The 19,530-nt window shown below is 49.4% G+C and overlaps 1 protein-coding gene across 1 annotated transcript; it reads right to left on the bottom strand.

Annotated features, from left to right (window-relative positions):
- Positions 1-6,071: 6,071 nt before the first annotated feature.
- Positions 6,072-13,456, bottom strand: LOC124688961 (putative aconitate hydratase, cytoplasmic). The gene is made up of 20 exons (XM_047222581.1): positions 13,204-13,456; positions 11,960-12,064; positions 11,188-11,348; positions 11,020-11,112; positions 10,693-10,878; positions 10,436-10,597; positions 9,743-9,887; positions 9,501-9,643; positions 9,053-9,109; positions 8,884-8,963; positions 8,717-8,792; positions 8,450-8,635; positions 8,292-8,359; positions 8,100-8,218; positions 7,896-8,017; positions 7,680-7,778; positions 7,054-7,533; positions 6,867-6,965; positions 6,548-6,790; positions 6,072-6,438 (listed from the first exon to the last, which is right to left on the bottom strand). The coding sequence occupies exons 1-20, from the start codon at positions 13,439-13,441 to the stop codon at positions 6,364-6,366; spliced, it is 2,937 nt and encodes a 978-aa protein (XP_047078537.1). The 5' UTR covers positions 13,442-13,456; the 3' UTR covers positions 6,072-6,363.
- Positions 13,457-19,530: the final 6,074 nt, after the last annotated feature.

Below are 19,530 nucleotides of genomic sequence, written 5' to 3'. Positions count from 1 at the left end.
AACACACGAGTACAATTGAACACACAGGCGAATACAAGTACAGTCACGCACACGAGCAGATACAGTCGTGCACACGAGCAGGTACAGTCACGCACAACACACGAGTAGAATTGAACACACGAGCGAGTACAAGTACAGTCACGCACACGAGCAGGTACAGTCGTGCACACGAGCAGGTACAGTCACGCACAACACACGAGTAGAATTGAACACACGAGCGAGTACAAGTACAGTCACGCACACGAGCATGTACAAACGCGCATACGAGCAGGTACAGTCGTGAACACGAGCAAGTACATGTACAGAAATACAGTGGCGCACAGGAGCGAGTACGATCGCGCGTAAGTACGGATACGATCCCGCCACGAGCAAGTACTGATTAGCGAATAAAGGGAAAAATTGCACCAAATACACTAAAAACAGAAGTACCTATCAGTTGAAAACATGAGTACAGTTAGGTACACACCACAGGTACAATCATAATATTATTGGAAGTACGAAAAAAAGTATCTCCGAACCTATGAACATGGGATCTAGTTTTGAAGATCTCGACGCGAGGATCTCAAAAGTGAAAACGGTTCACAATTTAGACTTACGGTTCTCAAGATATTTCATTTAAAAAAACGAATCTAGAAGAAAAAGAGAAAAAAGCTCAGTCTTCTCTCTCCTCCCCCATCCCCACCTTGCTTCCCCTTGCGACATGTGGCGAGCAGGGAGACCACTTCCTAGGGATTTTTTCTGGCATCACAGCGCGCCACTTGTCGCGTGCGGAGCGAGTTGCCTTCCCTTCGCGAATGTCGGCCTTTTTTAACGATTTCGCTATTCCGGAGTATAAGAGCATCTCGGCCGCGTTTGGTTGCATGGGCCGATTTGTTGCATGACTGCGGCAGCAAGATGGGAGCCTATGCGCGTCGCGAACGGGTCATGAGTCACTTTTGGCGGGTCGTTTGGTAGCCTGTGCGGTTTTTTGTGCACCGGAGAAGGAACCCAGGCCCCATCGTTTGGTTGCCCGTTTCCAGCCCATTCTTCCCAGGTCGTGCAGCCCTCAGCCTGTTTGGTTGTAGATAGCTCAGTGTTGTGGTAACCCCTTTATTTTGAGTGGTGAGGTTACCCAGTACTGAATAACATCACATATGAGATTCAGTTCATCAGAAAAGATGCTGGTAATACACATCAACTAGTACTTAGTAGGCGATTCATCACGAACAAAACAACTACTTCGTGATGCATCACAGGTTCGTCACGAGGGGTTAGTATATACCACATCGAACAAGTTCGTCATTACAAACCGGGGATCAGGTTGTAGCAAGTCCTAGATAATGGAGGGATACAAGATCACCTCCCGAAATCAGCGGATCATGAGAAGGAAGCAAAAGCACTAAGCAGGAAACTGGTTGCGGAGCCAGGTCCTAAGCCAGCTCCTCCTCTCTGGTGGCTACAGCTTACGGTAGACGGCATACTCGGCTTCATTGTCTGCAATGAAGTCGATAGCCCTGACCAGCAAGTTAGGCTGGAACAGTTGCACCTTGCAGACGAACCGGGGAGTGAAGATCGTCTTCATTTGAGCGTAGTTGCTGGTCGGAGTGCCGACGTACTGACGGTGCTTCGGGTACCGCTACAATCGACAAGGAACACATGTTATTGCGAATGACATTGACATGTATATACTTTCATATCTATGCAAGAGCTCAATCAGGATTCGTACCAGGATTTACTCGTCCGCCGCTCCTTCATCACCGCCGTAGAAGCAGCAACCAGCTTCGCTCCAATCCAGAATGCGATCGGATTTCATATTCGTGATGACACTCCAGTTCGTCCTCCAGTTTCTGATGTGGTTGTACAGCTGAAGAGTGGTGACATGTACGCTGGCGAATGCAAGAACATCCACGGCTACCTTCTTCATCTGCTCCTCCTTGAATCTCATGTTGAAGCAGACGCCACTACGGACGAGCAGAACCAACCGGTTCAGCACAAACTCTGATAGCTCAGGTTTCCAAACCATGCCTTGCTTGCTATCAGAGATGGCTGAGCATTCACAGTTGACGCAGACAGATCAGGGGAGCCCAAAGGTATGATCGCCTACATGACAAACACTAGCAGATCAATGAACTACCACATGGACATCCTTAAGAACTAGCAGATCTATGAACTACCAGTACCACATCAAAGAACATCGAGGTAGGTAAGATCGTCCTTAATGTCAAAGGAGCCACACGCAGCACCGAGGTAGGGGAAGCAGGGGACCCTGGCGAAGATGCAGGCAGCACCACCGTCCCAGTGGAAGATGCAGGCAGCATCACCGTCCGCGTTGTAGAGTCAGATGGAACCTGGAAAACCTCCACAACCTCCACCGGCGATGAAGGAATGTCCTACAATGGATTCGTTCAGACCCTGGTTGTGTACCCATAAGATCTAGATCTAAGGCTAGGGTTTGCAGAAGCTTACCACAACCAAAGTCATCGACGCAGACGAAGAAGACGACCATCCTCCGCGGCCACTAGCCACCGCCGTCGCCGCCGCAAGCCTCGCCGACCGTGCGGGTGAGGTAGAGCCGGCCATGTCGCTAGATCGGGGATGCTGGATGAGCTCGAAATGGGGGGAAATGGGGGATTTGGATTTTCCGGTGAGAGAGCCGCCCCTATAAACGGTGGCCAAAATTCAAGTGCGGTGACCGAATTCATGGCACCGAGATTTTGTTGTCCTACGCGAGCTCCCACCATCTCCCGCGGTGGCTCTGCGAGGACGTCGCGTTCTCCACTTCTGCGGAAACGGGGTGTCTCTCTAGAAACGGCCGAACCGGGCGTTCCTCCAGGGCCTGGTCCAAGGGTGCTTTGAGAACCGGTTCTGCAAGAACGCGGCATCGACCAGGTAACCAAACGGGCCGAAAAAAGCTGGGCCGATTTGAGCCAAGGGGCATCCATCCTACCAAACGCGCCCCTCCAGTCTCCTTGCCAAATCTTTTTTGGGCGCGTCGGACATATAACCGATTTCAGTCGTGTGCCTCAAAGTGCCTTATCGCCCGGCAGGCCGGCACGGTCTAATACGGTGTTCGACGCCTCGAGGCCGTCCCCGCTCCACAGGGGACACTTCGGGCGCAGGACAGAGCGAAAAATGAGGTGGGGAGTGGCAGGCCCGACGTGTCATTAAGACACGAATAAAGCACTATAGCTTTGACTTAATGGCGATGGAGGGTGATGGCTGTGAAATACGCCACTTTTTCTCACGTTTAAACCTTTAGCTAAGTCAAGAAATTGACTAAGTTTACCTCTCAATTTGTTACTAATGACTAATTATTGTAAAGATGTGCAATCTCTCCTATCTATGAATGGTATGCAGGAAATCATGTCATAATGGCAAATGAACCCGCAATTACTGAAGAGAATCGCGTCACGAGACCAGGCTTCAAAAGGCAGTTCCAGAAGGTTTAGTGGACACCGGTACAAGCAAGCCCCGCCAGTACCATCCATCCGTACTGCGCGCCGCAGCATTTCCAAGGTCAAACCTTATAAGTTCTGTGAAGGACCCAACGCCAAAAAGAGAGCCATTCGTCGCCAAACAGAGCCGCCACCCATCAGATCCATCTACACCACACCAAAGGAGATCTTCCACCATAGTTCATTCATTCCATCTCCCATCTCCTCCATAGTCATAGACATCACCATTGTAATTTCTATCTTTGATCTTGATATTATGTGAGTACTCCTCACGGGTTGCGGGTTGGAGTGAATCCTCGCAGCATTTATCTGCATCTAATCTTATAATATGTGCAAGGATTAAATAGGAGTTTTGCAATCTTGTATTCGTGTTTCTTTGCCTCGATTCGATGATCTGCAGGTACCCATGTCTATCGGATCGATCATGGGAAGAGGTGGGATGAGTGGAGAACGGCGTGCTACCGTGAAACCTCAGTGACAGAAAGGGAAAGTAGCGGTACATGTTTAGTGATTCCTTCGGGATCAACGGCACAATCATCTAACTTAGTGCTTTGGTATGTATTCATTTACTTAATAAATGTTGTTACTCGCGGATGTATGAACAGTGGTTGAACCAAGAGGCTCTTGTCACCTCTGGCTTTAGGGGCAAGAGTATATACAGATGTGATTCTCACAAATCTCTTATCTCTATTTTATTTAGTACACATTTGCACTTCATTTCTATATGTATGCATAGCTGCAGGAGAATCCTTAACCCTGACATATTTCCATCATTGAACACAACCCAATTAAGAGTAAACTAGATAGGTCTAGTAAACATAAAATAAAATCAACTAGCAAGTCTTGTAGACACCACTTTAGCAGTGCTTCCCAAGGTTCGATTAAACCTAGGTCTTCCACGAAAAAATCTTATCATACTACAATTCATAATCCGAAGGTATCAAAGGGGCAGGCGAGTTGTCTCGTCGGCGTTGCGCCTCCCCGACACGTCGATGCGCCTACTCCACGCGTCACCACCTTTCGCACGCCACCGCTATTTCATGTGCTTTCTTCCTGCGCTTCTCACCTCTTCCCACGCTTTCTTCCCGCCTCTTCTCGCGTCACTGCCGCCTCCGCTCAACGGACGTCACCACAGTCACTGGCATCCCTTTCTCCACCGCAAAGCATGCCTCATCGCCTGCATACCACCTACGCAATGATGAGCTGCGCCGGCGGCGGGCAGTTGCCTCCACCACCGTCTCCACCTCCATTTCCAGCACCACCACCGGTGGAGTTCGACGTTGACCCGGAGATAGCGCACAATGAGGAGTGGGAGGCGACAGCGCAAGCGGCCGCCATAGAGGCATTTGTCGCCATGAGTTTGTCGCGCTCGAGCGGCAAACGCCACCGCGGCGGAAGAGTCGCGCCTCCGCCTCCATGCGTAGAGGGAGGAGTTGGGCGAGCGGTGGCGTGCGGAGGAGTTGCGGCGGCGCTAGCGTGCGTAGGAGCTGGAGCGGCAATGGCGTCGAGATGAGCTGCACGAGCGGCGGCGTGTGGAGGAGCTGCAGTAGCAGCTACGGAGGTGGGAGCTCCAGCATCGCCAGCGGCGGCGACGGAAGCGGAGGACGACGACTACGACATCGACTAGTCCGACGATGGGCCAAACCCGGAGGAGCAGGTGGCGCAGCAGTGGGCGATTGTCGAGTCCTTCAAGTTGCAGAAGAAGTTGCAGGACGACGGCCGTGCCCGCGAGTAGGACAACGATGCGCGGTGGCGCCACGCCATCGACCTCTCCCTCCGGAGCAACGGCGGAGGGGAGGCGACAACGCGGCAGAACGGCTTGTTCTCGTCACGCTCCAGAGGGAGAGGCGGCACGCGGCGAACGAGCAACGGCAACAAGGATGTGACGACGGGGCAGGGCCATCGAACACACCGCCAGGCGGCCAGTAGGTTAGGGTTTAGATGATCCTAGCCGTTTTCATTCAAACTTGTAAATTATAATCAAATTTGAATGAAAACTTTTATTTTCGTGCATGTTTATTATTTTGGGGCCTCTAAATGAAGGGCACGACTGGGGAGAGACGTGCCCCAGTCGCGCCTCAAGTGCGCCATCACACCAACGCGTCCCCAAAACATTCAATCCGGCGTCATTTGGGGCGCTTCGAGGGACGCGTCTAGAGGCCTTGCCAAAATTCTACTTAGGATTACTCAGCTCATTTTGTGCATATATCTAGCAACCTACTACAACCCAAAAATAATGATATGTATATTGTTTCATGTAGGATTTAGCTCAATATAATGGTTGACAGCACAAAATGTGTCATATTAAATCCTTAGGAAAAAAGATTCTAAGAAATCTTGTGAATCAAACGACCATCGGAGAAAAAAATCGTTAGGCAGCGCTCCGACATGCTCCATGGAGTGTGCTCGTGCGACCAAACACGCAGACAAAGGCATATAAGTTGGAATGGCGAAGTAAATGCCTCTACAGAATGTAAAGTATTGGGCAGTCGTTTCATCAGGCAAAAAGATTAGGAGAGTGCTGCTATACCTCTACAGAACGTACGATTTGCATACGGCGTGAACCATCCAGCCATCCCTACATGCTGGATTTTTCATCGCAGAGGCATCGGACACTGTCTTCAGCAGAGTACACCCTTGCAGAAGGAGAGCTTTACTATCGATTCAGATATATTTAGCACAACTTAATGTACACCATGCTCTCAGTCTCATAGACTACGACTGAACGGTTTAATACACAATTCAAGATATGTTTCAGACAACCTCACGGTTTCATAATCACAACCAGGTGTGGAAATGTCATTGTTGTGGTTCCTGTCTCCGGCGGCTTTATTTTCAGATTATTTAAACGCTGAACAAAGGCCACAGAATTCCAAACGAACTCTCGATGTTGATGCTGGCGCTGAAAAGACTGCACTGTTGCTTTCGCCTAGTTCTGAGCTGCTGCCATGTTGCGGATGACATAGGGGAGGATGCCTCCATGGTTGTAGTATGCCAACTCCACCTGCAAGCGCAGCCAAGAATGTTACAATCCAGCAGCAAGGTTCCAAACTAAAGCATTACATGACTGAAGACCGATATCGAGATTGACCAAGTTTCTAATATATATGTACCTCTGTGTCAAATCGAAGCTTGCAGGTGAAAGATTTTCCATTGTCGGTCGTGATGGTCACGTCCTGGCCAGGACGGATCTCGCTGACATCAGTAGGAAGGTTAACAGTGAACCGCTCGTGTCCGGTAAGGCCGAGTGAATCAGCATCTTCCCCAGCTTTGAAGCAGAGTGGGATGATTCCCATACCCACCAAGTTGCTTCGGTGGATCCGCTCAAAGCTCTTGGAAATCACTGCTTTCACACCCTGAAAATAGGACATACTTGATGCTATTGTTTCATGAATAAAAGGACTGGAACAAGTCATTATATCTGCAACTTACGAGAAGCATCGGTCCCTTTGCTGCCCAATCACGTGAGCTGCCACTCCCATACTCAGCGCCAGCAAGAATAATAGTATCATGACCTTCTGACTTATATTTCTGCATTATGGCAACAGACAAAACTGAGGGTATATAGATGCAATATTAATAACAAGGAGACAGGTATCACATTATCCACAGAACATACCATGGCCGCATCGAAAACAGAAAGCTTCTCCCCAGTAGGAACATGGATGGTCTTGGGCCCAACCTCTCCATTCAAGAACTTGTTCACGATCCTGATGTTTGCAAATGTTCCCCTTGCCATTATTTCATCATTACCTCGCCGGCTACCATAGGAATTGAAGTCCTTCCGGTCCACGCCACGCTCAAGTAAATACTTGGCAGCAGGGCTGTCTTTGTGTATGCTGCCTGCGGGTGAAATATGATCTGTGGTAATGCTGTCCCCAAAGTTCAGTAAGCAGTAAGCATCCTTCACTGCATGTGGGCCAGGTGGGGACATGGTCATGTCCTTGAAATACGGGGGCTCGTGAATGTAAGTAGAGTTTGGATCCCAGGAGTAGAGCGATGCTTCTGGAACAGGAAGCTGATTCCACATTGGGTTGCCTTTCGTGATAGCATTATATGTGCTCTTAAACATATCAGGCAACACGCTGGATTGGACAACCTGTTGAATATCACTTAAGTTATAATTGTTACTTACAAAAGAATTAATTGTAGATAGAACATCTGTAATGTTGTGGCATGATAGATATCAGTCCTGGTTGTAGAGAAGGATGAAAGGCATTACTGAAGTTACAGTACAGTATATACCTCGGCTATTTCTTCAGTTGTGGGCCATATATCCCTGAAGTAAACTTCCTTGCCATCCTTTCCTATTCCAATGGGTTCCTTCTCAAAATCAATGTCAACCTGAAAAATAGACGTTGTAATGTGCAATAAAGCAGACAAAAAATGCGGCATTTGACATTACAAGCCCTTTGATGAAAGTTATGTGAGCATCAAAGGGGGGAAATGTCCTGGACTTACAGTGCCAGCAAGTGCATATGCAACAACCAAAGGTGGTGAAGCAAGGTAATTAGCCCGAGTCAAAGGGTGCACACGACCCTCAAAGTTACGGTTGCCTGACAACACAGCAGAAGCAACAACATCTACGCAAAAAACAAATGATAAATCAATCATACAAAGTTGTTGCAGCTAAAAATATCCAACGTGCTTATAACCTAGGCATACCATTTTCTGTGATGGCAGCTGATACAGATTCATCAAGGTCACCAGAATTGCCAATGCAAGTGGTACATCCATATCCAACAAGATGGAATCCTTGCTTGTTGAAGTATTCTTGAAGGCCACTGCATGATGAAAATCACCATATTAGAATGCCACCTCATATGACAGTAAAATTAGTGAATGGCAACAAGATACCTCTTTAGCAAGTATTTCGTGACAACCCCAGATCCAGGGGCAAGGCTGGTCTTTACCCATGGTTTCACCTGAAGAGAAGTATTACTCCACAGTTAACAGAAAGCACAGAGAAAACAGGAATATAACAATATATCTGAGGACTTTGGGGAAGAAAAAACCTCAAGACCCAATTCACAGGCTTTCTTTGCGACAAGGGCAGCACCAAGCATAACACTGGGATTTGATGTGTTTGTGCAACTAGTTATTGCTGCTATAACAACACTGCCGTGCTTCAGTTCAGCAGTTTGTCCATGAAAGTCAAATTTCACAACCTTATCCTGTTGTTCCTTCGGCACCGCAAAACCCTGACATTTATTGTGTATTACAAGCAATGTCAGATACAACACAACATATTGCAATGCAAAGACATATAAACAACAGCGTACCTTGAAACCAACTTTGTTGTCCAGGCAAGCATGCCAATCTGATTTCATTTCCTTTAAAGTGACCCGGTCATGAGGCCTACAAGGTTGAAATCAAACAGCACTTCAAACTCATAATGCACATACCAATTAACGGAAAATTTCTTCAACGATTAAACCAATACTCATACCTCTTGGGCCCAGAAATGCAAGGTTCCACCTCGTTAAGGTCCAGCTCGAGATATGAAGAGTAAACTCTTTCTATTTGAGGCTGTCATCATGAATGCAAATATGTCTATATTGTGATAAACAAAATAACAAATAACTGAAATCCAAGAAACATAACAAAAAAAAGCATACCTCATTATAGTCCACAAACATATTATTAGCTCGTAGATATGCTTCGATCATTGACACCTGAATTAATTCCAGATACGGTTAACATAATGCTGCAGGTAGAACTTAAATATACCAATATGCAAATGAAAATAAGGCTCATTAGATTATGTTAATATGTTATCCAGTTCAAGGTACTTCAAACTATAACACAATGAAGAAGAAACACCAGCAATGGTGGCACTATGGAAAAAATGGCAAGGATGATTATAGGACTATATGTACGTTACAAAAACTTGGGAGCAGGGCGAAATAATTGCAGTTTGTCAAGGATGGCAACAGGGCTGTCACAATTTTGGAAAATCAGGAGCTACTGTCCACCACCTCAATTTTACACTATTTATTTTATCTATCAAAGAGTACTCGCTAAGTGATGGAACAGGTAAAAGAGTTTGCTGATAGTGGAACCTACAGTTTCATCGCTTCGGCCTGTCAATTTGAGATAATCTAATGTCACATGGTCCACAGGGAAGAAGCCCATGGTAGCTCCATATTCTGGTGACATGTTTGCGATTGTGGCCCTGTCAGCCAAAGACAGTTTGCCCATACCTTCACCTGAATAAAACAAACGGAAAGAAAACAACAACAATAAGATTTTTTTAAAAAAAATGTCAAGACAATAAATATCATGTGTAGTTTAACATGAATAATTACCATGGAATTCAACAAACTTGCCAACAACACCATGCTTCCTTAGCATTTGGGTAACAGTAAGAACAAGGTCGGTGGCAGTGACACCATTCCTCAACTTTCCAGTCAACTTGAACCCAACCACACCAGGCAAAACCATGCTCATCGGCTGTACAAGGAAATAACATATGGGTCAACTGGAGGTACATAAAAAGTGCTCAAATAAGTCAGCATTTCTCAGACTATGAGTCTGAACAAACAGGGGATTTGGCTTCAGAGACCACCATATCCTAGAGGATGGATTGGCCCATCATGGGATAATCCCATGTGTTCCGTTGGGATGCATTAATCCCTCACTTTCCCCTAATCTATGCTTATGAGGGAGGGCATAGTTTAACCAACCCATTCATTCCTGAAACATGCGGAAAGAACAAGTGGGCTAGATTATTTTGTTAACTGATCATCCGATTCCTCAAACCTAACAACCCACGAGTTCAAAAGTCAATAAGTTGCTTCACAAAAGGTTCAAAAGTCACCAGATTATAGCGATGTAGACTGTTTTTAAGGAAAGGGCACTACGATTTAGTTATGAGAAAAGGGTGTTGGGACATAGTTGTGTTGCAAATACATGATCATTACTCATCAGTTAATTTTCCCTCTCATCAACAAGATCTTATAAGTATTGTTGAAGTTGGTAGAGCTCCACTGCAGATTTACCTGCCCAAGCATTGTAGCCTCTGCTTCAATACCACCAACTCCCCAACCAGCAACACCTAGACCATCAATCATAGTGGTGTGTGAATCAGTGCCAACCACGCTGTCAGGGTACATAATGCCATTTGTGTTGAAAACAACTCTGCCAAGATACTCAAGATTGACCTGAAATATGCATACAAATAGAAAATGAAGATAAAGACTTTATTCAGTTATAAGATATATTGGCAATAAAAAAATATTTGATCCAAAGCATTTACCTGGTGAACAATGCCAGAACCAGGGGGTACAACAAGCATATTCTGGAAAGCAGTTGAGCCCCATTTAAGAAAACCAAATCTTTCTTTGTTGCGGGAAAATTCTAGCTCCATGTTGGATTGCAATGCATTGGTCGACCTTGCTACATCCACCTGAACTGAGTGGTCAATAACAAGATCCACTGGAACCTACACACCGAATGAATAGATATATATCAGAAAAATACAGTTTGAAATGGGCTTACTCAAATGTTTTTTTTCTGTGAAAACCAAAGGTTGGTCCAGAACAAACTGATTGAGCTTTTCAGATAACATGGAAATGAGATGTACCAATGGATTGATCTTGTTGGCATCACTGCCCAACTTGGCCAACGCATCACGCATAGCTGCAAGGTCTACAACTGCTGGGACTCCAGTGAAGTCCTAGAGAGTAGCACAAATCGTAAGCAAAAGATAGATCGAAACAGGGTGATTTTGTGTCATGTTACAGTTCAAAACCTGAAGAAGAACTCTTGCTGGTTTGAAAGGTATCTCAGCCAACTTCGGAGATGTGTTCTCCCAGTCAATGATTTTCTCGACATCATTCTTCGTGACTTGGAAGTCATCACAGTTACGGATAGCTGACTCCAGAAGAATACGGATAGAGTAGGGCAGCTTATCTGACACAATGAAGAAGAAAATACTTGTCAGTTGGATAACAACATTAACAAATCTATTATCACACACAATATAGATTAAAGGGGCCACAGGGACATGTTAATCATACTATCGTGCATAGCATAGTCATAAGTCAAATATTAATGATGAAAATAGAGTGTCAAGTGGGATCCCACCTAAATGAACTATAAGTACAAGTGGGATCCCACCTACATCCCACGTGTACTTCATTTTGGTTCTTCTAGTGTAAATTTTGAAGAAAAAAAATTGTACTAAGGTAAGACAAAATGAACTATAAGTGGAACTTAGGTGGGATCCCACTTGACACCTTAATGAATATAGCTTTCTCAAAAAAGTTTGAATGTTGCAAAAAAAAAAGGGGTACGAGACAAATCCTTTTCAAATACAGCAATTCTACCAGCTTGTCAGAAGGAATTGATGGAATGCAAATTTGACTTACACAGTTAGCATGTGTTATTGTTTTTGTTAAGTCTAGGATGATGCAAAAAAAAGACTCCACAGACACAACTGACCAGCCAAGTAAGAGTGTAAACTGTGATTGACAAAGTGAAGGTAGAAAAGAAGTAATTCCAAAAGCAAGCAGAGCAATTACCGATCCTTGAATCATTTAGTGCAGGAAGGCTGTAAAACTTCCCATATTCGCCACCCCCAGGCTTAGGGAGGCTGGTCAAAATACTCTTGAAGGCATGCTCAGTAGCTGCATGCAAAGGCAAGCAACAAGATGCATAATTAGCATAAATGAAGGGCAATGCACTAGCAAAACAGTGCTACTTGGTCGTTACAAAAAACAGAGGGATGTCATCAATTGGTAAAGCTGAATTTCCATTTTCAATGCACAAGCCACTTCATAATGAAAGGGGTATTAAAAAGAAGTGACTTCCAAGTCAACTGTGTAGTAGCTACTCAAGTTGGTGGCTCATTTATGATTAGTCGCATTTTGTGAACTAACATATCCTAGAAGACCAGGACTAAGATTCATGTAGCACTGTAGCAGGTATAAGCATATATAATACATAGGATAATGAATAAAATAAAATAAATCCTTAACAGCTCAACTTACTCCAACTAATACACTAAACTCAGATGGGTCCTTTGTTTTAAGAACTTGATTACAAGACCAATTCAAAATCTGCAGCGTACAAAATGCAACTAATACACTAAAACTCTAATAATATACTATATTTTCCAGGGGAAATGGTGGAGATAGCCGATGTAGTAGTGAGCATTGGTAGGACGACTATTCACAAGTCCAAACCAGAAACGATCAATCTGGGCAGAGCTCTGCCTCGAGGTCTATTTAAGCTGACAGCCAAACAGGAGAGGAGTACATGAAACTAATCACAGCGCATATACGTCTCGAATAAAGCACTGGTACTAGAAGAATCTATTCCCACTAGCAGATAAACCCAGCAGACGAGCGAATCCAGCACGTCTTTTCCCACTAAAGTGGCGCTCCAGCACGAGCTCGCCCTGAATCCGTTCGAATCTGCGGGCCGATACTAAAGGCAGCGGAACCGATCCACTCAGCAGCACGGATCAGTGGCGTCGCGAGACCAGTTTAAATCTATTTTTTGGCACGTAAATCGCGATCCCAGCTTGCCGATCGGCAGCACCACCGAATCTATTGTTTCAAATCTGTGGGCGGTAAGGGGCGGTGTGCAGCGAAATTCCGCTTGGAATATCCACGTGGGCGGTGCGTGCGTGTGCCGTGCGCGTGGGAGAGACGCCGCTAGACGGCACCGGCGTGGGCGTGGCAACCGATGAGTCGTAGTAGCCGCCGTGAGCAGTGTCCACTGGAACTATAGGCGGGCGGGCGGACATGGAGGCGAGACGCACCTGAGGCGGCCATCCTGCGCTGGACCCGCTCGACGGCAGGCGCGACGGCGGCCCCGATCTGGGCGCGTACGGCGGAGGATGGGGAGCGTCCGCGTCCGGCGAAGGCGGCGCAGGGGCGCGCGAGCGCGAGGCAGCGGGCGGCGACGAGGCGCGACGCAGGCGAGGAGGAGGAGGCGGCGTGGGGGGACGCGGAGAGGGATCTGAGCAGGAGGCGGGCGGAGCAGGCGGCTTTATACATGGACTCGACTCGGGGGCCGGGCGAGGAGGCGGAGAGGGTTGGTGGCTGGCTGGGGCGGGGCGGGGCGCCGCGACGGGGTTCGGAGATGGGAGCGGGCGAGCGACGTGACCCTGGGTTAACCGTGGTTAGGTTTGGGGTGCGTGGCGGCCACAGGGTCACGGGGTGCTCGGTGGCTGGCGCGCGGGCCCGGTCACGTGTTACTTGGATGCGCGGTGGCCTGGGCCCGGCCTCCACGACCCGGAAAGGCCAGGTGCCGTCTGGAGTTTGCGCTGGACTTTTTACATGGAAATTAATGGTCACGATGTAGAGTACTTCTCTGTCTCAGTTCTTAGTCTTTTCCGTATCCCTAGATCGTTAATTTGATCTATATAATTTAAATTATATAATGTAAAAATTATATCATTAGAAAATAGAATATCTAAACTTTCTAATAATATAATTTTTATAACAATGAGTTAATGCTAACTTGATCAAATTCGCGACCTAGAAATACGTGCATGCCTAAAAAACTGTGAGAGAGGAAGTACCTAGTTTAAGTGGAGATGCGGATCCCGCAACGACATTTTTTTTTGGAATACAGCGCAACAACATTCCTGAACCTTAGCTGACAGGTCGAGATTAGAGATGCAAGTACGATCCCACCAAAGTCCTACCTTTAGTTCATTCTCTATGATTTCTAGTTCAATTTTTGGTCGAAATTTTAAACTAAATCACAAAATGAAATAGACGTGGGACTTAGTGGAATCCCTTTTGACACCCTAGCCGAGATAACGGTTACTTGATTGTATGCAGCAAATCTAGAAAACCTACGATGCGAAGCACCATTCCGTCACGTCGGCTGGCTACTTCGGATCCTTTCTAAAAATTGTAAGGAAAGCACCTTCGAAATCTGGTGTCGTGGGGTGAACCCGTCGTCAGCCGTTGGATATCAAGTGGACGATAGATGCCAACTTTCATTTTCTCCACTGTACTTCCTAAAAATTTGCAACAATGTAGTTAGCCAGGGCCGTGACCTCGGGCTAATGTGCCGTCCATCTTTTTCGTGATTTAGGAGAAAACGCTCAAAAGATTGACACCAGAATAGTATCCGGAACAAAAAGAAAAAATAGAGATCAAGGCATGAAAAAAAAACTATGTTCCGTGAAGTCTGCATGGGGGAGCATTGGTGTCACCTTCAAGTCAGTGGTATCAATTCTTCAATTTAATTTCATTCATCACCAAATTACCAAATAATTTACTACGGCCATTTGCGTCGATTGACCCCCTTGTGTTTCCCTCTCCTCACCCCATGAGAGTCGCCAAAGCGTCCCCGCCTCTGTACTCCTACTCCCCTAGCAACGTAGCATAGTAGTAGCAGTATTAGCAGCAGCAATGGATGCCAATATTGAGCTTTATGCCAGTAGTTTGGAGCGGAGCTTCGGACCTCGGTCATATCTGCAGCATCTTAGGGTTCTTCTACATTGCCTCCTTGCTTCTCCGATCGGGGTGCAAGTGGGAGTGGAGGGGAGGGGCACCGCTTCCTTCAATAAAATTGTCATGAGGTGACATGACTTGCGGTGGAGTGGTGGCGATGTCAGGCATCCTATGGTGCATGGTCAGCCTGGGTGGCGAGGGGAGGATGCGGGCATGCGTCTTTAGCTCTGCACTAGGAAAATGGAGGGGAAGGTTCTTCCTACAACTCTAGGGTGCTTGGTGAAGTTCATATGCACCAGCTAAGATCCGTTGTTATGATGTTCACCCGGTGAGGAGACCGCTCCACATCGATCTCTGGGTTGCTTCATTGATGGCATATCACCTTCAACCGTAGACTTTGATGGTCAAAAGGCGGTCACTCCCGCCCTGGACGCCGGCATCAGGTGAGCGTCATCTGACCTCCATTTGTTCACGCAAGTCTACGTTCAACCTTCTGGCTTTCATGCCTTTATGAGGCCCTACTACTTCGACATGGTGTGCTCCCGCTACATGTCCCATGTCGGCGTTGTGGTTGACCATGCTCTGAAGATTTGCCAAGGTTTTGGTGGATATGGAGCTGAAAGAAGATCTGGACTAGATGAGGCTGGAAGAAGACCTCATGGACTAGATTGCGCTTTCCAAAGTTGTTCTAGGTTCTTTGGTGCAAAAATTAGGGGCCATCCTGTAATTTTCTTTCTTCGGACTTTTTTCTTGTAATTTGCGCTTCACCTACGACAATATAAATGCAGTGGGTCGCATCCTCCTTTGAGTATGCCAACGAGTCTTCCAGATTAGGTATAATTGATCATCTTCTTCTATCAGAATATAACCTGTAGATGGCTCCTCCACTCGCACTACCCTAAACAAACACTGGTTGATGCAACGGAATGATGCATGGTACCAGTGTGCCGCATTGGAACGGTATAAAGGTCTGATTCCTAATATGAATTTGACCTCACCAGCCTCTGAACTACTCCGCTGTCGCCACAAAATTTGGTGAAAACTTGATAGCGGCGTTTAAGAGCATCCCCACTCGTTGGCGCTCCCCACGCCCAAATCCGGCGAAATTTTCGTCCGGATTGGAGGAAGATTTGGCGTGGGGAGTAGTAGTTTCCCAGCCGCGTGCCCAGGCGAAGTCGACGATGCGAATTTAAAAAACGGAAACTTGACAAACTACGGCTAAAAACGGGTGAATATAGACTAAATTTAATGATATTTATTATATTACGGGCGGAGTTCATACATAGAGGCCGAGTCGACTATATTTCGAATTCGGCTAGGGAATTCAAACGCTAATTTAAAACACGGCGCTCTACATGCCGAAATGGCGGTAGAACACCGTGTAGTCGCCGCCGTCGTCGTCGGAGCCGTCGTCGTTGGCCTTCGGGCTGCGCGGCCTCGGCTGCTCGCCGCCCGGCCGGCGTCTCCCCACCTCGGGGAAGGCTTGTACCGGTCGTCGTCGGAGGACTCGAGGTCGACGACGGGGACGGCGACGCCGGATGGGGGTGTCGCGAGGACGGCGGTACCGCGCGACATCGTCGTTGGCGGTTGGACCGGCGCGGGCGGCGAGTCGGCGTGCGGCGGCCGAGTCCGGCGGCCCGCCGGCTCGCTCCGCCTCCTCGCGCTCCCGGTCGCGCCCGGCCCGGTCCCGGTGCGGCGTCGTCCGCGCGCTTCTCCTCCTCCATGTCGTGCGGCGACCCGGCGATCGCCTCCGCCATCGCGGCGTCCTCCGCGCGCTTCGCCTCCTCCTCGGCGAGCCGGCTTGCGGCGGCCTCTTTCTTCGTCTTCTTCCGGCCGCTCGCGGCGCGGAAGTTTGTTCTCGGATGACGAGGGCGCCGGCCGCTGCGCCCTGCGGTCGCCGGCGGAGACGCCGGCTCCTTCTTGACGCGCACCGGCGTCGAAGGCGACGTCGCGTCCTCCCTCTTCACCGGCGCCAAGGATGACCTTGACGCCGACCCGGAAGACGACGAGCTGGCAGCCATGCGCCGTGGCTGCCAGACGCTTCCCCGACGGCGGCTCGCCGATGCCCTCGATGCCGATAGAGGGGGCATCGTGAGCACCGGGAAGTTGCCGCCCTCGATGTGCGCGAGGACGTTCGCCAACGTCCTTTCCGGCGCGCTCCACCACCGTCGGCGGCCCGCGGCGTTGTTGCGCGCGAGCGGAGGCGGCGGGCCGTCGTAGGCCGCCGGCTCCCGCTCCCACCGCCGGAGGAAGTAGGAGTTCCACCGCGTGTAGTTGTCGGGGTGGTGGCGCGGGTCGGCGCGCTCCTCGTCGGTCATCGTCATCCTCGCCTCCTCGATGGCGACGTCGAGGGCATGGCCCCGCGGCGGCGGCGGGATCGGAACGCCGCCGGCACTTAGCCGCCGGCCCGCCTCCGGGAGGCCTCGTGTCCGGCGGGCAGGGGTACCCCGCCTGGTGGAGGAGGTGCCCCTCCCACGCGTGGAGCAACCGGCGGGGGAAGCCGTTGTTGGCTGCGCCGTCGTCGTCGTAGAACGCCATCTTGGGAGTAGAGGGGGAGTGGAGGGAGAGTAGAACACGGGGTACGCCTCGCGGTGATCGGACCGGCGTATATAGGCGTGGTCGGCGCGGGGATTAAATGCCGCGTGGAATGCGACGCGTCCGCGGCGAGGCGACCGGCGGCGGCCTTTAGTGCGCGCGGAAGACGATGCGTGCGCGGAAGACGACGACATTAACTCGCCGCGTGGCCGGCGAATGCGGACCGGCGGCGGGCTTTTACGGCGCGCGGAAGACGATGCGATGAGGACGACGATCGGTTTCTCTCGCCGACAAGTTGGGGCCACCGGATGCGCGGGAAGTTGCCTCGCCGTTTCGCGCGCTTCGTTTCGTCCGGAGTCCCCGAGCGCTCCCCGAGGGGCCGGGGATGGCGTGGGATCGCCGGATGGATTTAGGCCCAAATCCGGACGAAAACGAGGAACCGGGGGCGCGACTGGGCCGAATTACGCCGTCCGGATGGAAAAAACGCTCGCCGGGGGCCTGTTCGGGGGACGAGTGGAGATGCTCTAAGTGGAGATGCGGATCAATTTGCGAGCGTGTCAGCGTCGGCTCCGAGTCCGAGATAAGCGTTCCATGAAACTGGTCATAACAAACCCCCAAAGCCTAGCTAGGACGTGAAGCACCGTTCCGTCACGTCACCGGGTTACACGCAGACGCAGGTAAAGCCGTTGGCGCGTGCGTACGTGATACGGCTGCAAGGCAAGCTAGCTAGCGCGCGCCTTCACTCGAACTCGACGGAAGAAGAAACTTCCGGGGCGCGATCGATCGGAGGAGAATCAGGAGACGGAAGTGCAAACGGAACGGTCTTCGTTCGTCGTCGTCATTATCCTCAACGGAGCCTCGATCGTGTCCACGTGGGGTCGATGTGGGCGCTCAACGGAAAGAGATGGACAGACTCACGCAGCAAGGGAGATTGGCAAAGCGTGTGACCTGGTAGCGCGCGCGACGGCGACGGCAACCGCGCGGCTTGTTGCTTTGCGCTACCTTGTCCCGTACGTGGGAATGTGCGAGATCCTTCCGTTCGGCTCCGGCACCAGCCTCACATCATCACGAGTTCACCACCACGTACTAGGTCTCTTCGTAAGAGCACATATCAGCCTATATTTAAGGCATCTCTAACAAAACGACGCAAATAGATGTTGAGCGACCGTTTGCGTCTGTTCGATCAAAAATGCGTCATGAACTAGGCCCAGCGGTCCGACGTATAGTAACCTGGCTATCCGCGGAGACGCAAACACGATCCAAATATACGCCTCAGATGCGTCTCCACGGATGCTATGCAGACATGTCGAGCGTCATCTTTTTCTTACCCGGTCCCGCACGTCAGGGACAGCGAAATCTACCACGCGGATTTGCTCATCTTCCCCTTCTTTGCTGCCCTACTACGACACCACCACCCCAACCCCACCCAGTCGTAGCGCACGCCATCTATCAGGGTCTCGCCGCGCCGGAGAACATGGTAGGTTCTGGGCCGCATTTGCCGCGTCTTTGGAGGCCAAACATCTGTCGGTTGCGTCGGCCGGCCTCGCTGCCCATGACCTGTTCGGTCAATTGCGCCGGTAAGTTTCTTACTCATATTTTGGGAGACCATTGATCCGCAGTTGCTATCCACGCAGATGGACATGTGTAAGATGCCCGACAAGTTCTGCACTGAGCTCATTGACTCCTCTTCCGACAACAAGTCCGATCATACGACGCAGAACATGACTTCTGTTGCGGCCTCCATCCTGCACGACCACAATGCCAGCCAGATGCCGCTGCAACGGGGCTCTCTGAAGGGCCGCTCAAAAAATCTGCCGCGCAACAGAGTGGAAGGGCACCTCCGGCTCCACAAGGACTACTTCGACCGCACCACTCTAGTGTTCACGGAGAAAATGTTTAGGCGGCGGTACAGGATGTCAAGGGGACCTGTTCATGGTCATTCTACGGGGCGTTAGAGACTACGACCCGTACTTCCAATGCATGCTCGATGCAACAGGTGCGTGATGACCCACAAGTATAGGGGGTGTATCGTAGTATTTTCGATAAATAAGAGTGTCGAACGCAACGAGGAGCAGAAGGTGTTGACAAGCAGTTTCGATGAAGGATTCACTGTAAATGCTCACAGACAAGTATTCAGGGGG

Source organism: Lolium rigidum, chromosome 1, assembly GCF_022539505.1.
Source record: "Lolium rigidum isolate FL_2022 chromosome 1, APGP_CSIRO_Lrig_0.1, whole genome shotgun sequence".
NCBI lineage: Eukaryota > Viridiplantae > Streptophyta > Magnoliopsida > Poales > Poaceae > Lolium > Lolium rigidum.
The sequence above is the reverse complement of the archived record's forward strand: the minus strand, read 5'-3'. Positions and strand labels throughout refer to the sequence as shown.